At 34.9% G+C, this 21,487-nt stretch overlaps 2 protein-coding genes across 5 annotated transcripts; one reads left to right on the top strand and one right to left on the bottom strand.

Annotated features, from left to right (window-relative positions):
- Positions 1-1,020: 1,020 nt before the first annotated feature.
- On the top strand, positions 1,021-11,587 carry LOC149727141 (uncharacterized). 3 transcript variants are annotated; one of them, XM_089890495.1, is made up of 21 exons: positions 1,021-1,252; positions 1,416-1,533; positions 1,890-1,945; positions 2,162-2,238; positions 2,610-2,655; positions 2,797-2,947; positions 3,057-3,173; positions 3,446-3,523; positions 3,940-4,051; positions 4,994-5,078; positions 6,318-6,420; positions 6,736-6,863; positions 7,260-7,279; positions 7,355-7,483; positions 7,829-9,467; positions 9,581-9,699; positions 9,933-10,182; positions 10,274-10,320; positions 10,779-10,871; positions 11,148-11,291; positions 11,360-11,587. In XM_089890495.1, exons 1-20 carry the CDS (start codon positions 1,150-1,152, stop codon positions 11,277-11,279), a joined length of 3,603 nt encoding a protein of 1,200 aa, XP_089746621.1. In that variant the 5' UTR covers positions 1,021-1,149; the 3' UTR covers positions 11,280-11,291; positions 11,360-11,587. The 3 variants fall into 3 exon arrangements, with proteins under 3 accessions (XP_089746621.1, XP_089746622.1, XP_089746623.1); XM_089890496.1 differs by having other exon boundaries at positions 11,406-11,587; XM_089890497.1 differs by having other exon boundaries at positions 1,023-1,252; positions 9,581-9,687.
- Positions 11,588-12,487: 900 nt separating this feature from the next.
- Positions 12,488-15,635, bottom strand: LOC149727142 (BTB/POZ domain-containing protein KCTD7-like). 2 transcript variants are annotated; one of them, XM_089890559.1, is made up of 6 exons: positions 15,525-15,635; positions 14,905-15,090; positions 14,702-14,844; positions 13,924-14,119; positions 13,619-13,812; positions 12,488-13,251 (listed from the first exon to the last, which is right to left on the bottom strand). In XM_089890559.1, the coding sequence occupies exons 2-6, from the start codon at positions 14,977-14,979 to the stop codon at positions 13,056-13,058; spliced, it is 804 nt and encodes a 267-aa protein (XP_089746685.1). In that variant the 5' UTR covers positions 14,980-15,090; positions 15,525-15,635; the 3' UTR covers positions 12,488-13,055. The 2 variants fall into 2 exon arrangements, with proteins under 2 accessions (XP_089746685.1, XP_089746686.1); XM_089890560.1 differs by having other exon boundaries at positions 15,406-15,556.
- Positions 15,636-21,487: the final 5,852 nt, after the last annotated feature.

Here is a 21,487-nt window from a genome sequence, read left to right on the forward strand (position 1 = left end):
AGTTTTGGGTTTATGCCGATTCCGTATTTTAATTAATCTGATTAACGTTATTGTGTTTAAATGATAGGTTATGATATATAGGCAACATAGCTACTGGCCCCTATAGGCTCACAACAGGTTTTCAAGTCAGTACTGTGGTTGAAACGAAAGCTAATAAATAGACGGTTTTACAGAAAAAGAGATGTTATGATGGTGATAATTCTATTTTTTAGAAATGTTAATTTTACTTTGCGTAAACAATTTCTTGCGTAAACACGCCATATACAGCTTGTATTAACTTGTTGTTAACCTTTACGTAAGCGTGTATGTGACTTTGGCCGCATGTCACGTACCACAACTCACGTGACCCGCAGCTGCGGAATCTAATGAATATTGTTTACGCCACTGGTCATGCCAGTACTAGTTGCTCTAAAAATGCGAATTGCAAAAGCGTCTTCTTGCTTCTGCAGCTGCTATGAAATGTACGAAAGCAACTTTTCGCCGTTCCAAAGCGAATAATCCTAAAAAGTCGAATACCCTTGACTTAGGATGGTGTTGACTTTGCTGAAGCGTTATAAACCAACTACTAAAAATAATCTGCTGGGTTAAGATTATTTAATTTGCAAATATAGCTTGTGAAAAGTAACCAATGCATGAATAACTTGTTAACCCTGAGGTTAACTGTAAAACCGCGGTCGCTTTGTAGTTCGTGCCTCGCCGTAAGATGTCACCTGTATAAAAAAAACGGCCCTGCGACTGTAAATTGTTAAAACACGATTAGGACATGTATGATTTAGGTGCTAACAGTATCTTTTTTTTATCCCACGTTACCGTTTGTATACGCACTGTGTCCTGACCATTTTGTCAAATCAGCATATTTTTTGGCAAACGACTGTCTTAGTTGTCTATGATTATAACATAATAATAATAATAAAAGCATACTGTCATGTTGACAATAGTTAACACAAACGTAGAAAAGTTAATTAATACAGTAAACAGTAAATAAAGAGAGAAATAGCTACTTAACATCTATGAACGTGGTCGCACATTAGGGAACACTTTTAGTATCGAGAAAAATGCCCTAACGTGCGAATGTTATCACTGCAATTCAGAATCATAGCGTTTGCTATTTCAGCTTTTTGAAACTACCTTTCGTATGTTAATGTGAACATGAACCCTCCTGTTAAATCGAAATTTAATGCTCTTGCGGCTGTGCGTTTGATGGTGCAGTCGGACGAAGACGACGACGACGATGATGAATACGGCAAAGACGGTAATTCGTTTGGACGTTTTTCTAATAACTGTTTTATGTAAGAAAGAATGTCCCTCAACACAACGAACAGCTTAACGTAACTACTATAACCATGTAACGTATGGGAGGGTTCTACACCAATGCCTGTGTTAAGTACTGTAAACTCATGCTTATGTTTTTTTAGATATCATTTTCACGGATAGTTGCACACCTTCCGTTCCTTGTGGTTCTTCCACTGGAAAACCTTTGAAAAGTATTTTAAAACCTTCAAAGATCTATACACCACCAGAAATACATGAACGGTTAGTAAATATCCTATGGCAACATGTACTATAAGACCTATACTGGCCTATATTAGGGTTCTGCAACCAATTGCACTACAACTTGTTTTAGGCATGCATGAAAATTGGTGCTTTCATCCATAGTTTTTCTTCAGGAACCAGTAAACAACTGCTCAGGTACCAGTGCTGTGGCCTTGTAATTGTGGGACCTGGTAAATTTCTACATACAGCGTGTTTTTATTTACTGTTGTTTTACATTTAATTCGTTTATCTCTGTTGTTTTATAACTTGATCTTCGTTTACGTATTCCAAGAGATAAATGGAAAATATGTTGCGTTATATCACCCCCTCCAACTTTTTCAATATTTTTCTTTTAGAAACATCAAAGCAGAAGAGGAAAATCAAGCAAATTTAGTAAGCCTGTCAGTAACAGGTATGCTACGTTCTTACTCCTCTTATTATCAGTCTTTATATCCCTACATTAAAATACAAGCACAATGTGTTTAAAACGTAATTTTCCTGAAATGAACATCACATTGGCAAAACAAATTTAAACCGTTATATGAAGAGCTTATTGTTTTTTATCACTGTTTTATAAATTAAACCCAACATTTTCTCAAATTATTGTATTTTTCTCACTGCATTATAGAAGCCCCAAAACTAAATCGTGGTATTGGTCAACTGCTGGCTCAATTAAAATGTGAACCGAATCCAATAAAAACAGAAGTATGTTTCAATCAGTTTGTGTTATTACACTGTCAATATTTACCATGCCCAGGGGTCAAGGGTTTGAAGCTCGACATTGCTACCATTATACCTTATATTTTATAAGGGTATCTGTACTTATATAGGCGTATGTGAAAAAAACAGATAAGATCATTTGTTTTAACCCAGTGGTAGCTTATTTAAATTGTCAGCAATACTTTACAAAACAATGAAAAAATATCAAAAAATATCCACAAAGTAGCATATGTGGTGTATATAACATACAATTTGTGTGAAATAGAACTTCTATGTTATAACAACAGTTTTACCAGTTATTGCCCCACCCTGCAAGGATAAGTACATTACATTCCTTTATTTATAATCTTCTAAAGGTACAGCATAATGATGGATTTCAGAATACCGCCGCTATATCGATCAGTAAGTCTGTGCATCTTTTTATAATTTCTTCCTGTTTTTGCTGGTTTTATTTTTTACCTTTTTTGGTTTTGTCTGCTTTTGGTTTAGTTTTAACTTCTGAAATTGCTTTCAATAATATATTTTATACATCTTTTAATTCAGAACAAGAACCTCTCTTTAAATCAGCATTAAACACAGTACAAAACAAAGAATTACGCAACAACAGTCCTGCACCAAACAATGTAAATGAACTTTTGCACGTTGATAAAAAGGACAGTTCAATTACCAAGGTCAATGTGGCATCAAATGATTTGTAAGTTGATAGATTATATAAAAAAGAGCCTATTATGCATTATTTTAATATTTTTCATAAGTAATTATATAATTATATAACAAAATATTATACATTTTATTTCTTGCAGACACAACATAGTAAAGATCTCTGGATTACCTGAAGAGTTTTCAAAAAACAAATTGATATCGTTTTTAGGAATATGGCCTTCTAATGGACAAGATGGTATCAGAGTCATCCGAAACTTGTAAGTTAAATATTTCTTGTATCTTGGTTTTCTGACAATGAGTTTAAATCATGTACTATGAACACTTGGTTCTTCCCAACCCTTTTTCTAGCATGATGAAATTAGTAAGTATATTATACATAAGCTGTCAATGTCATAATAATCTTTGCCGAGTCTGCCGATCCAATTGTTAAAACTATTTTTTAAATAAGCGACCCAAAAACTATAATGCTAAACATTAAGAAGCACTGTTTTTTTTATTATATGATTTAAAATGACTACTTTTTTTGTAGAGATGGCTCATCTACTGGCTATGCTTATGTTTTGCTGGAAAATCATAACAACAAAATGGATATATTAAAAGCAAATGGGTAAGAGAGAGTATAGTTTAAAAAGTTATGATTTGCCCATATGTATAATATATGAATGAATGAATGTAACTTACTTTATCCTCGCGTGGCTGGAAAAAGACACAGTCGTTATAACATGAGTGTTAATACACCTTATGCCAGCTTACAAGTTACCATATATTATTCTGTTTACTGTCTCCTAATCTGCTGGACACGTGGACAGTATACATATTCTACCTGAGACTCAAATATATTTTTGTATGTTACCTGATAACAATATCAGTTTTTAAATTCTTTTGTTAACATTTATATAAGCTATTTTTTATTATCCTAAAAATGTTATCCAAATAATTTAGATGTCGGTTGTAGCAAATTGTTTGATCATATTCATTAACAAATGAAATTTTGCTTTTTCTAAACATCTTTTATTCCCGGAGAATGAAGTTTGATGATGTTTTCCCACTAAATATGGTTGTATGCAAATTCTCTGATATGGAAAAAGATTGGAAACGTACATGCTTGATCAAAATGCACATAGAAGGATCACCGGTATGTTTTACATTCAGTCTTTATATTGCTTTAAAAAAAATTTTTTTTTTTAACATATAGAATTTAAATTTATGTTTCAATTTTATTTATTATTGTTCTTTTTAAAATTTAATATTCTTCCTACCTTTAAGTTCTCTGAATATGAAATCCTTATTTCATCTAAGATTGATAGGTATTTACCAGTTCTCGTGTTGTTTTATACATTTAATTGGTGTTTCTAAAAAAAACATTTCGCATCTTAAAGATTAGGCCTACTGGATATAATTTAAAGTCTATTTCTGGTCTTGTGTATGCAGCCTTTTTATTTATCGCATGCGATACAAAGCCTGTGCAGTTTTAAGATTAGTTACCGTTTTGCGTTTTTGTTCAAGACTCTCATTATTTATCATACAAATCCGGCGCAGTTTCATACAAATCCGGCGCAGTTCTGAGATAGCTACTGTTTTGCGTTTTTGTTCAAGACTTTCATTATTTATCATACAAATCCGGCGCAGTTCTGAGATAGCTACTGTTTTGCGTTTTTGTTCAAGACTCTCATTATTTATCATACAAATCCGGCACAGTTTCATACAAATCCGGCGCAGTTTTGAGATAGCTACTGTTTTGCGTTTTTAAAATGCGATGATCTAGAGCAGACGCGGGTTAAGGTTTTGTACTAGTAACTAGTGTATTAGTGATATGGTACTATGCGTATGAGCAAACCATATTGCATCAAACACTGGCGTGATGCATTTCATACCAAGCTGGAAGATGAAAGAAAAAGAGATCATCATCTTTAGTATTCTTCATCAAGACCAACCATTTTAATTTATTCTATGTTTTTGTTAATTGTTTTTAAAGTACTCTTTTGTATGGTGGAATTTTAACTTAAGACTATCATAGCTGTAAATATTGTTAAGTTTTACTGATTTTATCAATTCTGTGTGACAACTTCCATTCCAGTTTGTCTGCATATCTGGGTTGGGATCAAACACCACTAAAGATCATCTGCTTGAAGAGTTAAATGCTTACCACAGATCCATGGAAGGTAGATTAAAAGCACCAGCTGCACCTGGAACTGTTAGGCTAGCGTACACTACTATTTTGTAATACTACTAACACTAGGCTAAGACATAGGCTATATATAGGCTATATTTTTATATATTATTTATTAGGCTAGTGTTATTTTGCATGAAATTCTAGGCTACATTTTATGTTATTGAATAGGCTATTATAGGCTAGTGCTTTTTGCATGAAATTCTAGGCTAGTTTTAGGCTATTATCTTTTCTAGGATACAATTTTTCATTTTCGCCTTAATTTTTATAATGTGATACCGTCAGGATTAGATTATTAAAAAAGACATTCATTGTAATTCAAATGTTTAAGAAAGGGTTAAAATATTTTCGTGCACAATGATAGGCTCTTTATCAGTTAAGGCAGCTGTAGTAGTAGTTGATAAATCTGTATCTTGTGCAATGTTGTTTAACTTTTTGGGAAAGGAAACCCGATAACAAAGATTTTAAAATGCAAGATCGATTTCCCCTAAGTTCGTGTGTAGTTTTAAAGTACCTGCAACTCCATTTTAAATAAATGAAATCTTTATCCATCCTCGCGTGGCTCACTATACCATGGATGTTTTATACACCTTAAGTTACCACTTATGTAACTTTGCGGTTGATTATTTGCGGGAATTTTGCATTTATTTAATTTAAAGCTGATAATTTGAACAACCCATATGAGAAAACTGTTTTGGAGCAGTTACTGTTAAGTCAGTGTCTTGCACAATGACACATACACCCATAATAACAGCAGCGACAAGTCGAAAAAAAAATACCTCTCGGGTAGAAGCATTTGTGGTAACCACTGTGTCATGGCTTTTATGTGAATGCAACTGCAGAAAAATTGCTGAAGTTTTAAAATATACTATTTTTGCTCTGGTTAGGTGATACAATGGCGCCATATAGGTTGGCATAATGTTAAATGTATTGCCCATTGTTTAAAAAATCCTTTATTTACTGTAACAAAGTGTCATTCAAGCTGCAATAAATCAATTCATTGCAAGCCTGTCACTGAATACCTTTCCTTATTTTTTGTTAAACCAAGCAAGGTAAATTACTGCTTGTGATTACAATACAACAAATAAATAGATTATTTTTAAACTTAAAGCCAAATTTACTTTTTCAGTAGGCCTATTAATACATTTTTGCAAGTATTTTTTATGTACCAAAAAAAATTTTTTTGAATTAAGACATTTTTATATTCTCAGTATTGATACATTTTTTGCAGATATCTTCTATATACCTGAGTCTTCTGAATCAGCGTACGTGGTGTTTGACTCAGTTGAGCTGGCTGTTGACTTTCTTAAAGATGCTTTCTGCATTCGAGGAAGGTAAGTCAGCTAGAATAATTAATAAATACATACTGGTTTATAGTTATAACCGTAATATCCATAATAAATTAATGATTGAATCTTTAATTAAAGGCATTCTAACACTTTGCATTTAATTGTTCTGGTTTTGGGCAAACAGATTTAAATGTTTTGTAACCTAACTTCCTAAATCCATCACATTCTGTATACATGATGTCCTACTATCATGCAGCCACCTTAGTTTTAGGTCAGTCAAGTTTACACAAAAACTTTTTTTAACCTGTTTCTAATCAATTATTTCAGCTATAACCTTGTGAATTTTAACTCTTGTTTCAGGAGAGTCAAAACACACCAATGCCACCCTCTTATAGTTCAACGTTGGTGTAGAAAGAACAATATTGTGTTTGCATTACCACCTGGTAATAAATGTGATCTTAAGGATCTCTCTCCTTTATATGGATCAGGTATTTGTAATATTTCTTCGGTAGTAAATGTTTTGTTGAAAAATAATCCTATGGAAGCTCATCACAGAACGTTTAATTATTATCTTGTGTTTTGTATGGAACAGCCAAAACATTTTATGTCACTTTAACTTCGCAAATTTTTACACTGCCACATTATAACCTATTAACTTAATAGTGTGAATTTAAAGTCAAATTACAAAAAAAGATATGATTGTAGTTTTAATAATTTTGTTTCATTCAAAAATCAAAAAAAGTAATCACCCACAAAGTGACACACATGGCAACTCGTAATCTGGCAAAAGGTGTATAAACACCTGTGTTATAACAACTGTTTTTTTGGTCACCCGAGGATAAATAAGTTACATTCATTTTATTAAATCTAAAATTTGTTTTCAGAACAAGAAATAAAAGAATTGGTGAGTGAATTGACATGTTATGTGTAACAATAAACCTAATTGATTCAAATTATCACTTGTTTTATATATCTTAAGCTGGTACCCAAGCGTGTTGCATCAGTACGTTCTATGGAAAAGCAAATACCAAAATTGGATACAACGTATGCAGATAGATTTAAGTCTGAGCCAAACTCACAAGCTCATGTTCCGAATCCTGATAAACAAGTATGTTATCTGTAAAGTAATGAAAGTACAGGTTGTCATAATGTCACCAAGGTTTGCTGTTATTAGGGTGTTTGCAATAAGAAAATTAGACGGATTTAACTGGATAAATATTGATTAAATTTTAAGGCTAACTAAGTACTGTAAGGTTCGGGTAGTGGACAACCTTGGCCTAAATCCCGCTTACTTGTGCGCTGTCTCCACTTTAAGATCTCATTTTATATTATATAATAGTTATTTAAAATGTAAACACCAATAAAAATTGATTTTCATTTATTAATTTTTCACCATGCATATTAAAATACTAATAATCATTACACATGCAAACATTTCTTTTTGCATTTATAGATGGTGGATCCCCTGACTTTGGAAAGAAAACAATTTCGGAATCAGATTTTAAACCAGCTGCATGATGGAATGGTTTTACCTCCACCTGTTAATAATGCCAACAGATTTCCAATTTTTGGTCAACCATTTCAAAGAGAATCGAGAGATATTCGGCAGGTTAGAGACCGCACCCCACCGATGGAGATTCAGCATAGAATGGGTATGGGTTACCCAAGACATATGGGGCCAATGGGCGAGAGATGGATGCCTCCAAGAGAGTTCTCACCTGGAAGACATCAGAGTCAACAGTTTGTAAGAGACCGTAGTCCAGGAAGAGGATGGCATCATCCGGATGATATGACCTTTGGAATAGGTATGGATGTCATGAATTTTGATCATGGGAGAGACCCACAAGTGGATTTGGGTCTAAGAAGGGGTCCTCCAAGATATTTAAGTCCTAGAAGAGATTTTCCAAATGAATCAAGTTTAAGAAGAGAACATCTGAGAGACTTAAGTCCAAGAAGAAACTTTCCAAGGGATTCAAGTCCAAGAAGAGAACCTCCAAGAGATACAGGTTCAAGAAGAGACCTTCTAAGAGACTTAAGCCCAAACCGTGGTCCTCCAAGGGATTTAAGAGGAGATCTTTCAAGAGATCTAAGTCCCAGAAAAAGAAGAAGTCTTTCAAAAGATTTGGGCTCAAAAAGAAGAAGAAGAAGTCTTTCACGAGATTCAAGTCCTAGAAGAGGTCAGCCAAGAGATTTAAGTCCCAGAAGAAGAAGAAGCCCTTCAAGAAATTCACTTCCTAGAAGAGGTTTAAGTCCAAGAAGAGAAATTTCCAGAGATTTGGGCCCAAAAAGAAGAAGAAGTCTTTCTAGGCATTCAAGTCCTAGAAGAAGTCAACCAAGAGATTTAAGTCCAAGAAGAAGAAAAAGAAGTTTGTCAATTGATTCAAATCCTAGGCGAAGTCCTCCACGAGATTTAAGAAGAAGTTCTCCAAGTAGAAGAAGAGCTGGTAGTCTAGGTCCAAAAAGAGACAAAAGTCCTTCCAAAAGCAGGTACTTCAGTAGGGAAGAAAGACAACATAGAGATCTGGACCAAAGAAGCACTAAACTAAATTCCAGAGAATCTCTACAACGGAGGAGGAAGTGTTCAGGAAGTCCTAAACGTGAAAGAAAACCTTATCATGATCTAAGTCCTCGCAGACGTCGGAGGTACTCTAGGGAAACCAGTCCTAGAAGAGAACATGGAGCATCAAGGGAAAAGCATTTAAGGGAAAGGTCCCCAACAAGGGATAGGATAATTGTGATAAAGAAGGAGGAAAACAAGAATTTCCAGAAAAAAAAGATTCAGTTGAAAGAGAAAAGTCCCGAAAAGAAAATTAATAAAATAATAGAGTCTACTGCTAAAGAAGTCAAACCAAAAGTAAAAAAATCTTCGAATAATATGAATTTTATGGGTCCAGGACACCCCTTTGGCCCGCATATGCCTCCAATGGGCATGGGCCCTATGGTTATGGGAGCAAGAGGACCTATGCCTTTCATGGGCCCAATGATGCCACCCCCAAATTTCAGGCCAAGACCAATGAACATGAGGCCACCAATGGGTATGATAAGGCCAGGCATACCACCAAATATGAGGCATTTAAGACCACCAGCTCCAGGTACATACGCAATAAAAAAATATATGTATTTTGTGTAAAAAAATAGATAAATCAACACCGGGCAAGGACAATTCCTATAACATGTATTATGTGTTAAATGTTCTGTACACCAGGTATGATGATGAGTATATACATCCGAGCATTTAATATTCCTGACCAAGCATCTACAGAGGACATACGAGAATTCTTTGCACCTGTACTGCCAGCAAAAATCGCTCAGGTTTATACTTTGGTAATACCACAAGTGTGGTGTCTAAACTTTAGTGTTATGAAAAACAACCACACTCTCATAAAAAAAGAACAAGATATCGCAAATTCCGAACTGCTTTTTAATCCAATAGTAATTCTTTAATGAATCTAAATTTTAAAAAAATGATATTCAAAGATTTGTTTTAACAAAAAAGGGGGTTTTGACTCCTGACCCCCCTGGATGCCCCATTGGTCCTAAATTAATGCATCTTCCAGAACATCGGATATAATATTTACGACATTGATTTCTACTCGCCTGCTGATGCAAGCATGGCTCTTCAGAAGAGTGGAATGCTGATCAGGAAGAACAAGATTCAGCTTCAGATGCTCCCAGGTCCTCCAATCCCCTTGCCTCCTCGTCCATTTAAGAAAAAGAAGAAAAGAACGAGCTCCAGCCCTCCTTCAGAGGGCAAAGACACAAATTCACAGACAGATTCATTGCCTCCTAAAACAACTATTAAGCAAGGTTTGGTTTGAGTTACTTTAGAACCATTTTTTATAACAAACATATTATATGTTATTTGCACTTGTTTAAACAGAAATATATTAAATTTTAGAACCAACTGATGCTGACACAGTTAAAGCAGATGAAGAACAAATTCCGGTATTTTTTCAAATTATTTTAATCTATATAAATATTTTAACATTATACATATATACGTATGTTGTGTCTAAGTTTGTCTTTTAATCATGAATGTTTCTTTATTATACCACGCATTATTTTGTTTTTGTTTTGTTGATTTATCACACATCTTTGATGCAAATTTACAAATAGGTATTTAGGCCTATTAAAAAAAAACTTACCTGTTTAACCTTTTTCATGTTTAAAAAAATCATTTTTAGAAGCTATTTTTTTATTATATTTGTTATATATTTAAACAGTTATAAATAAATAGCTTCTCTTGTAAAAAAAACAACATTTTTTTAAGATACCAATGTTTCATTTGCCATATGGCATCATCATAAAAATCATATAAAGTTTCACCTTATGGCAGACAACCAGAAGTTTTACCAATAGACCTATTTACTTAAATATAAAAACTTTTGTTGTTCCCATATTAGGTTGAACCTTTTCCTGATGACCCTTTCAAGTACAGACTACCACCATTTGATCCAGATGTACCTGCTGGTCAGTGTGCAATTGAACCCATGGAGGTATTGTGTTTCAACTTGTTACATCATCTATATGTAATTCACAGTTACTTTATGGGATACTGTGTGTGAATAGTTGTGCTCTTTATATTGCTAAGCTTGAATATACAAATTATACAAAAGGCCAAGAACATAGGTTTAATTTATGCAAATGTTTAACGCTTTTGGTTGCTGCTGCTATATGACTCGCAAGGGTTAGCATTAGAAAGCTGCCACATATTTTCTGTAAAATAACATTTGCAAGTTTTGTCAAATTCTTTCAAAATCCGTACTTTTCAGGGCTTTTATTGTCAATTGTGCCGCAAGTTCTATCGCTCAAGAATCACTGCGTTTTCAGCGCATTGTAAATCCAAGCAGCATTATGACAACTTGAAAGCGGAGATGAAAAAAATAAAGCAAGAAGTTTCATAAACACTGTAAAAGGTCAGGTTGGACTCATGATATGCTTTTAAGATGTTATTGCAGTGATTTAATCACCTTTCTCTTTTTAGCTTACCATAACTGCCATGCGAAATGTGAAAGTACTCTAATATCTAGGTGCACACTTCCTCTGTTCAATGCTGCGTTCAATGCTGCTTCCTTTGTTCAATGCTGCAAGGACATTTAATAAAGAGACAAAATGTTCTAATATGGTACAAATCGAAATGAATCTCTAAGCAGTTGACAGTCTGGTTCGCAATCAACAAAATCATATTTAAATACAAAAACAATTCAGATTGTTTTAGAGCATTTGTGTGACCAAGAGTGCTATGTTTATCCCAAAGATTAAGCCGTGCAAGTTGAAGACCTCAGCTCTAGTACAGAAAACCTGAATATCTTGTTAAATCATTGATGGTTCAATGATTAGATGTCATATTATATAGCAGTCATTAAATGTCATGGTATTGATTAGCAGCATGTATAGGTGCAATCCATTTCATGGTCATGCATAAGATACGTCAATATTTGGGAGGTGGGAAGTTATTGATGAACTCTGGATCAATATACTTTCACAGATGTAATACGGGTTCTATCTCTACTTTTCTATAATTTGTGTAAAAGGAAACGAACATGAGACGAGGAAAATGCGATGAAACTATTACCTCTATTTTCATTTAAAATAAAATGTAACTTCATACATTTTTCTGCATTACAAGACATCCAAATCAATTTGATTTTTTTTTTAATGGCACTCCAAACAATCAATTACAGGAAAAAGGAAGTTGTTCTCTTAAATACAAAACTAGTTAAGTAAGCTAAACTGTTTTATCTGACTTGTCCTCAAAAAAACAACAATCTGAATCGGTTATATTGGGAAGTTCTTGCATCATTTCTAAAAGATACTTGGGTTCTATGTTTCCTTGTCCTCAAAAAAACAACAATCTGAATCGGTTATATTGGGAAGTTCTTGCATCATTTCTAAAAGATACTTGGGTTCTATGTTTCCTTGTCCTCAAAAAAACAACAATCTGAATCGGTTATATTGGGAAGTTCTTGCATCATTTCTAAAAGATACTTGGGTTCTATGTTTCCTGCTGCTACCATTGTTTTTCTGGGCAAGACATTTACCAGTCATTTTTCCGAGTGGTCACTAATAGTTTGCCCAAAACGTCAGCCGTACAGAACATAAATCACAACAATAAAGAGAAGCTGGCTTTATTTAGCGAAGCAGAAGAAGTTAGGAAGTCACAGTGGAACTTTAGATAGGAAGAGAACACAGTGAAAATTACTTTCATTTTAAAAGGAATAATTTGATTGTTTTAATTTTAAATATAAGAATAAAGAATAGCACTGCTAACATTCAATGGAACACTTTTGAATTGGGCAAGGTTTTTGTACAGGATGTTAACAGCTTTGATTGGGAATTACTGTATAAAGCGCACTGCAGCATTGCATGTACCCTACGTCTATGGAATGCAAGCGGTGAAAAGATTGCAAAGATAAAAGCAGGAATGTGTGAAGCATTTTTGGTGAAAAGTTAAAATGTTTAGTCTATGTGCTTAGTGGTAGGACATCTAAATAAGCAAGGGGTATTGGTCCATGAAAAAAAATTGTACCAGCTCTAAGGAGCAAACTAATTGCCTTCATCAGTTTTAAATTATTGATTTTGCCACCTATTGCCTCTACCTTGTCAATAAAAAAAGCATTTTTAATTGGGGTCACCCAGTCCACTTGTTTCACCACCAACACTGTTATATGTTCAGTATTTCACCACCATTTAAATCTAAGTTCATAAATTGGTCGCTTGCAAAAATATTGGTCGATTACAAGTTTGTCACACACGCCAATGCATTGGCTTTCCACGTCGTAACCTTTCATGGATAAGTCATGTTTAATGCAATCAAGAAGATCATATACGTCTGGAGTCGCGTTCCACGGACCAAAGATCACACACACGTCACACCTTGTGGTAAAGAATCAATATCACTTTACATTTAAATTAATCATGTCAGACATTAGGTTAATGAAAAGAAACATTCTGCCCATTAGAATCTGTTTTACCTAAATGCTTATGTATAATAAACTGCTGTTTCAATTACAAATATTATATGTTTTTGTATCATGTTCTAGACATGTTTTACAATCACACTGCAAATATTGTAAGGTACAATACACATGTCAATTCTGCTGTGATGTAATGTATGTATGTGTGTAACTCTATAAAGAAAAAACTAGAACGTTTCTGATTTATTTTCCTGAATATAACATGATCTCAAAATAAAGACCTTATACAGATACAACGAATTAATTTAAAAAAATTTAAAACTAACTTGTGAGACTGACGATATTTGAAAGGATTCCATTCACCAGGAACCAGAGGTGGAATAGAGTTTTCATACGGAGTTGATGCAGCTTCTTCTTTGTAAATACAAACACGCAGCCTTGAAACACGATCTGGTTGCGTGCTGGCTAACACTTGCGCTTTTTCGAGCAGAATGTGCAAGTTTTCGTCATAGTGCGGGACCTAAACAACCAAATTAAACTTGGCTGATTAAATTGTAGAAAGTATTTAATCTATGAAATTTTCTTATGGGGTTAAATCTGTGCTCAGAGCACAGTCAGTTGCTACACTTACATGGCTTAAAAATGTTCTCCGTATTTTTTCCCCAGCAATTGGTTTTAAAAGTTCCAGGGCCTCAATAAAAGGGTGCACATTGTAGAACTGGGCTTCATGGTAGACTTTAATGCATTCGGATAATGGAGGCATTTCAGATTGACGCAGAAAATTAAGCACATGATGAAAGTTCGATCCATCGCGGTCAATAAAGTAACTGTTGAATAATGAATTTAGTCAATACTGCTCAGTGCTCATCAATATACCCCTCTTATATAATGACCCTGTCATAAAACTTCTAAAATATTCAATAACTTTACCAAAGCTTTATGTAGGTAAACAGTTTAGGAATGATTTGGGTTGTAATTTGTAACACATAAGGTAATTGCGTTTGTTATAAGACTTGCAAATAATATAAAGAATAACGAATAAGAAAGAAATGAGTCATTGCACTTTCTCACACAATCATGGTAAGCTGATTGAACAGAGATTGCATCACGCTCCTGTAAATTGTATGAGTAATGCAGTTTCACATACCACACATACAATAACTTAGATATTGTTCTGTCTCTTCCTTGAAGGCATTGCTAGTAATAGTGTACCACTTCATGGCTTGGCAATGCCATATAAACAAAGTTTAATTAAACGCAATAACTTTCTCAATTTTGTACCTTTAACAACTGCAGTGACTGTTTGAATTTTACAGCTATTTACATGTCAGAGTTTTTTTTGCAAATTTCTGGCCCTAAGCTTCAAAATTTGGCTTGTTTAATAAAAAAAGTTGGGATAAAAATAGAACCTTCCATTCTTGTCCATTGCCACACTATGTCTACCACTAAACATTGCGGAAAGCATTGAACCCGGATATTTCTGCAGAGTTGAGAGGGTTGTAGTGAAATGATAACCGCCCACGTTGAGCTCAAGTATCTCCGGTAAATTTGTCTAAAAAATAAAATGAGTAAAAATTTACAATTATGTTTTAGCGGTTGATTATATTCTTACCGCACTTGAAGAATGGCCATCTCCCAAGTCCATCACTTTAACAACATTAACATGATTAGTCACATTTAGATCCATATTTGATTGACATATGTTGTTGCAGATATGGAAACATAAAATCACATTCCAATAGAGTGCAGATTCTTATAACTTAACTGAAGTTGTCAAGCTTGTTGTTCACATTCCAAACTAAAACAAAAATATCAGTTTTATATATGATATCTCCCTGCCCAGAGTTGGTATACAAACATTTATATATACAGACTTGTTTATATACAGACTCTGTCTCTGCTTATTTTAAAACTATAAATAAAGAAAATGTATTCGGTATTTTGCAATACCAGCTTTATGCCTTGAGACTTAAGACCTTTATACTCTACATCTAAAATCTAACACACGAGTAGTGAAATGACAGGTACATTATCAAGTTGCATATTGCAGTAGTATACTTGTGTTTCGCGTGACTGTTAGGTCGCTAAAATTCCAATTATCGGTTGCACTAACCACTAAATGCAGCAGAAGCTAACCAGCGACAAAATACATCAGCTATTGACACAATTACACTTTTGACACAATTGAACCTTTAAAACGTGACGTGATTTGCAAATAAATAAATAACGTACGTGTTTCTGATTTATTATAGCTTGATAAACTACCGAGAATTACTAAGCACGATGTGAACGTAATGACGTATAGACGAAGATGACGTAACATTTGTTTTGCAACAAACCACTCATGCATGTCGACGACATAGAAACATTAATTCATATTAGCAATTTTACAAAAATTAAAAAGTATATAACCAAAATATTGTAATAATTACACTTACGTGCTTAAAAGGGGATGAATATTGTAAGAAATGTGGTTTTGTGGTGCTGATAGTCATAATGTACGTGGCCCATTTAGCTCTGCCTTATTTTGTGTTGTAAATTGTACTATCCGCATGCAGTCGCTAGAGAGTACCTAGTTGCACTAAAAATTTGCGGGACAACGAACAAAAGGGATAGACTCATAGACCGACTTTATCTCGACAAATTCAAATGTGTGTGAATTCATATAGTCGTTAATCGGCCGTGACTGTATTAACAGTATTAAATACATACGTGATGATACAATAGCGTTCAATTGATTATACTTTTGTCACGTTCTGTCGACACGCCCTGTTTTGACCAAAGAAATAATTGAAAAACTACAAAAGTTCTATTTGTAATTGGTGGAATTACTTGTGTAAAATACCACTTTCTTTCAATTAAGTTTAATTTCTTTGTATCTAGTTAGCGCAGATTATGATTAAGTTACTCAATGGCCGCTTTAGTTTGTATAATCACGAATAAATTAACATCAATTAAACGTGTGAGAACTTTTTACCAACACCTGTCAGTATTGTCCTAAAAAATGGTACTTGATAAAAAAATGTCAAGTTTGTGAAGGTAAACCCTTGTGGATTTTTCTAATAATCTCACACCGTTGAAGTTCGTGACAGGCTGCATTTTATTAAATGGTCACAGCGGCGAAGGGCTGACGTCTCAGATTACAACTCTCTTTGCAGTGGCAGGCCTACAATAGGGATACTAGCAACAGATGGGTTATTTCCAAAATACCCATCTATTGTAAAGTACCACACCACACAATACAGCCATAAACACCTACTTCGGGTTCGAATCTAAATTTAGCACAGCGTTGTTTATCAGTGGCGCTGCACGCACGAAAACCAATTCCGGACCGCACTGCCTAATTCACCACTTTTTTTAAAGGTATAACTTTAGGAACTTATGGCGTTCGGGCGTTGGCCGAATCACACATATTAACAAAAATTAGGGAAACGGTTCTCTGTAAAACAGGTGGTCTACCCAATGCTATACTAGTTGTAGTTTTGATCGCTAGTTTAATTAACCGGCCCGTGGGGTAGAGAGAACGCCACACAGCAGCATCCAAAGGCGATAGATACAGTTTTACTCTTTAAGAAATCTCTTTAATCAAGTCCATTGATTTCCCTTCACTGCTACGAAGCGTGACGATTAACACGTATAAAAAAACACCGTACCAGCGTTACATACACGGCGCGCTAATTAAATTAGCCCATGTCCTGTCGCTTTGATTATGCAGCGGCTATGGTGACTATCCTTAGCAACGGGAAACGAACTTCTGAGTTATATATAGTCATGGTAGGGTTAACCAAACGAGTTGATATCACGCAAAATATCAATAAATATGAAAACAGTTTCCTTTCGTTTGTGTCTACGGGTCCAAGATGTCTCTCTGTATACCCACTTCTAATACTCGCGTGCGAACATTGAGCCCTTGTAATTCGTAGCTACGATTTATTCTTGGACCAACGCGGCTCAGAATTCACTACGAAGGAGACATTGGTTATTATTACGTCATAAACGATGTTTGCGTGCGACGCTATATGTACAATCCAGGTGGTCGAGATCTTCTGGTATCAATATTTCAAAGACTTTGATTTTTATCGCTGTAAATAACATGGGATAACAGGATCTTTATTTGTATTTCTGATTACGGTAGCGAAGACCCACAAAAATACACACGAACGAAAAAAGACGTAACGACTTAACGAAACCCAACACCTTAATGAAAACATTAATTTAAAATCCGTGGACATTTTCTAACAACTTATAAATCAAGCGGTTTTAAATTAAATACCACTAACAAATACCACTTGAATTAAAACCGCTAATTATTTGACCAAACCCAAAAAATAAGATTTAAAAAACACAATTATCAAATTTTTAAACGTTTTCCTGTTGAGTGACGTTGACCATTCGCGTGCCATTTATTCAATTTCACCTCATTATCTAAGTACAATCATCCATGCAGATGACGCATGAATGGGCAAACCTTTCGAAATTTCTAAATATGGGCTATCATTTTATAAAGCACTGGTGCGTAAAATTACATTGGTTTAATAATGAATCATAATGTTGATGCATTTTTAATGTTAGAAAACAAAATTGCAAATTAATAAGTTGTGTTGCCAAAAATCCTTTTCGGGTTGTTCTGAATAATATGCGCATAATTTTAGCGTCGCAATCAGCATATAATATTGTCTTCATTTATATAAACACCGTTCGGTAAGATGGATATCGTCAGCACATAATATCCTTAACTTTCTAATCGTATTTTTAACAATTATTAACCCTCTTTCCGAGTCGAAGGGATATGATTCTATAATTATGTATCCTTCGTTTACTGTACCAAATGAGTATGAAAACATACAAGAGTATGAAAACATTGGCCATCTTTTACCCAGCAAATACCATATATGTTATTCAATATGCGACTGCTAGTGTGCTGTTCAATCTGGTCTCGTTTTGACATGCCGGATTTTTCACTATAAATTATTCAACGTATTTAATCGTAACCCCCCGAGCATATGTAGCGTGGCTTTGATACGGTTTAAACAGGTACAAAAATAAGAAATCCACTTTATGCGATTGCGTACGGGAATTGAATATTTCGTTAAGTGCTCGTCTGGGAATCGTTTTCAATTAGCAGTGTAGGCCTAAATCTTTTGGATAAAAGCACCGCGACATGAGAAACACCTCAAATGTGTGTGCGATTATTTTTCTCACGAGTTTCGCTTCTTCGTTTTTTTGTTGAGAGTAAGACCCAAACTAAACTTGCCTAAACTATGTTCACTTGAGGAATAAGATGTACCCAATATGAGGTATTTTCTTTGCGCATGCATTGTATTGCGCCATTACATAATCTATATTATCGAGATATAGACGTTTACTGCTGTAATCAAATTATCGTAAAATCTTTATAATCCCAAATTAGCAAGTTGACAGTTTAAGATGTTAAATCATAGAGTCACAGAAGTTCGTAATTAATCTCAATAAGTTCTTTTAGTACGAGGTGAAAAAGTCACCTAATAATAATAACCTGCGAATCGACGGCCTTGACCATAGATATGAGACATCCAAATGCTACCCACTATAAAGTACATCGCCATTTATAAAGTGGTTGGGCCACAGTAACCACAGCATAGTATTAACATCACGTCATTTGCTAAATAATTTTAGGAATTTTCAACTCTCAGTGTGTATTATACCGAAGAAACAGTTTTAAACGCTTCGGAATGTAATGTATAACACAGACTGTGAACTGTAAAGACGGATTAATTATTAAAACCACAAAAATGTCAATCTCGCTCAGGGCGAGCCGTTTAGCAACATAGCAAACAAGATAGTGGTCTAAGCACACGATCGGTTCATTGTAACACCTACGCGTGTGATAAAATTGTGTATTCACTGGCACCGAGTTAAACACAGAAACGAAATATTCGTCTTTCTCGCTGACAAGGGATTTAAGTGTAGCTTAGATACACTTGAAATGTTAGAATTTTAGTTCTATCATCGCGCTGTAGTTAAATGTACAGTAATACTGTGGGATAAGATGGGTGACACATAATATCCCATGTTTCTTTACCGTGTTTTATCAAACAAAACGCGCTATTAGAGTTGCAAGAATAGCGTTAAATAATCTGCAAATATTCTTTGTTTGCTGGCAAGTAAAGAATGAAAACTATCTTATTCAAATTTTTTTATATTAAGTAAATAGCATCAGGTGGTTTAATTCTTCATGATTATGACAATACAACGCATTTTTTATAATTCAGAACATAGTATTTTGTTTGTAGATATTTAAATATTGAAATGTAAAACTAACAAATGTTGGTTTACGATGGTGAGGTAATATGATGTCGTCAGTTTATTGAAGGTTTTGTGTGTTCAAATGTTTGATTTATTTAACTTTACGACCAAACTGACCGGCCACCGGTCCAATAAATAGCGATTCAAGACGTAACAATGAACGTTTTATCGCGGCTTTCGTCGGAAACGCGTTGTGACAAAATAAACATTTCGTGAAACTGTCGTTTTTCCACGTCAAATTGAAATTGTAAAATTGGCGACAAAAAACGACAAATATTCGGTTCGAAACCTAGTGCACAGTACTTGTCTATCAGCATGACTAGAATATTCCATAAGACAGGAAATAGCAGCCAAGGTTAGGTCAGTTAGCACAAGCTTATTGCGCACCTTTTGGGCGGGTTCGGATTAAAAGCCCCAACCACACGATCACGTTTAAGATTTATTTGTTGATTCAACTCATTGTCCTTTGTTCGATTTTCGCGACAAAAATCTTCCCCATTTTCGCTGTTTGCTCAATGCCGCGGTGCGAACGCATCAACTGACAAGTCAGACAGTCAGAATTGATTATTACGTGTTCGCCTCTAAGTAAACTTGGCAGCTTTGTCGCTTCAATATGTGTTGAATAAAGGCGACAATTTAACGCAAGGCAAGCATGATCTGAATCACATAGTACAGATTCGCTTTTGAGCGAATATGGTAATTTACAAAATGGTTTGAAACACGAAGTAAACAGGGTTTGCACGAAAACGTGCTATATATAGGTTTATTTAACGTAACACTTTATAACATAGATTAGCATTGACACGCTGTTAACGTCGTGCACTTGCCGCATATAGCAGCTACGACATATTTTAAATAAATTACAACCGATTGGGTATCCAGTTTTTGCACGAGGCAGCTAAAATTAAAATTTTATTTTAAAAACGGAAATTGCGTTTTATTCGATTTTGTGGCTACACCACACACCGCGATATTTTCGTCTCCGACCTCAAAACGGCTTCCGATGTGGTGTAAAACTTTGTTTACAGTAAACGAGTTAATTTGGGAGGTCTATATCTTGCGTCGGGCACGACTTTATATACATGGGCCAAGCAATTCAAGGTCGCTCAAGTTTTACGACGCGGCTGAAGCCGTTGCCTGAGCTCTGGAATGTTAATTCAGGTTATTAGATAGACCACGAGCCTGACAGCAGCCCTCTCGGCCAGGAAATTGAAGGAGCCCCGTAGCCGCGATTCAGGATGTCCTCGTTATAACGTAGGGCTTACCTCAGCATAACAGTTGGTTATTAAGCGCTTATTAATATACAATGCATGGCGAAAATGACTTTTTTATAGTAGGGTGGGGAAGATGGGACCCCTTTTCATTATATTGTTCCTTCCCATTTGGTATTAACAAAAAAGTCAATGAATTATGAAACCGTACCCTCACAACTGCCATAGACTGTTGTTTATTGTTTAAAACAATATCAGAATAGTTGGATTTTATGTGCTGAAGTTGTCCCGTCTTTCTCCACAGTAATATATAAAAGCATGCTCCCCAAATCGTTTTGTAAGGGAAATGGTATACGTTGACGTTTTAACTAAAGAAATTGTCAGCGTCATGTCGCATTCGATCAATCGTTTACTCCCACTTTAAGCAGTTGGACAGTCGCAGAAAATCAATTGAAATTCGTTCAAAGCATTCGGCAATGTGGCACGCGTTAAACATATGCTACAGCATCTCTAATCCGATTACCGTCGGCTAAAACCGATTGACGCTAATTGCTCGTATCTCGTTAATCTACCGACAATGAAACAGTTTAGAGGACATGACAGAAAACTCCGAAAGCTGATAAATCAATTGCTAATACCGGACGCGAATGAGATTACAGCGTTATATCGACCGCTTGGTCCATTCTTTACGGCCATCAG

Source organism: Ciona robusta, chromosome 12 (genome assembly GCF_009617815.1).
Source record: "Ciona robusta chromosome 12, ASM961781v2".
Taxonomy (NCBI): domain Eukaryota; kingdom Metazoa; phylum Chordata; class Ascidiacea; order Phlebobranchia; family Cionidae; genus Ciona; species Ciona robusta.

Coding starts and splice junctions, on each gene's coding strand:
- LOC149727141 (XM_089890495.1), top strand. CDS start 1,150: ATGAACCCTCCTGTTAAATCGAAATTTAATGCTCTTGCGGCTGTGCGT. Junction 2,948..3,056: donor AATGTGGCATCAAATGATTT/GTAAGTTGATAG, acceptor TATTTCTTGCAG/ACACAACATAGTAAAGATCT. Junction 3,524..3,939: donor GATATATTAAAAGCAAATGG/GTAAGAGAGAGT, acceptor TTATTCCCGGAG/AATGAAGTTTGATGATGTTT.
- LOC149727142 (XM_089890559.1), bottom strand. CDS start 14,979: ATGGATCTAAATGTGACTAATCATGTTAATGTTGTTAAAGTGATGGAC. Junction 14,120..14,701: donor GCAATGGACAAGAATGGAAG/GTTCTATTTTTA, acceptor ATTATTCAACAG/TTACTTTATTGACCGCGATG. Junction 13,813..13,923: donor GGAGAACATTTTTAAGCCAT/GTAAGTGTAGCA, acceptor TTGGTTGTTTAG/GTCCCGCACTATGACGAAAA.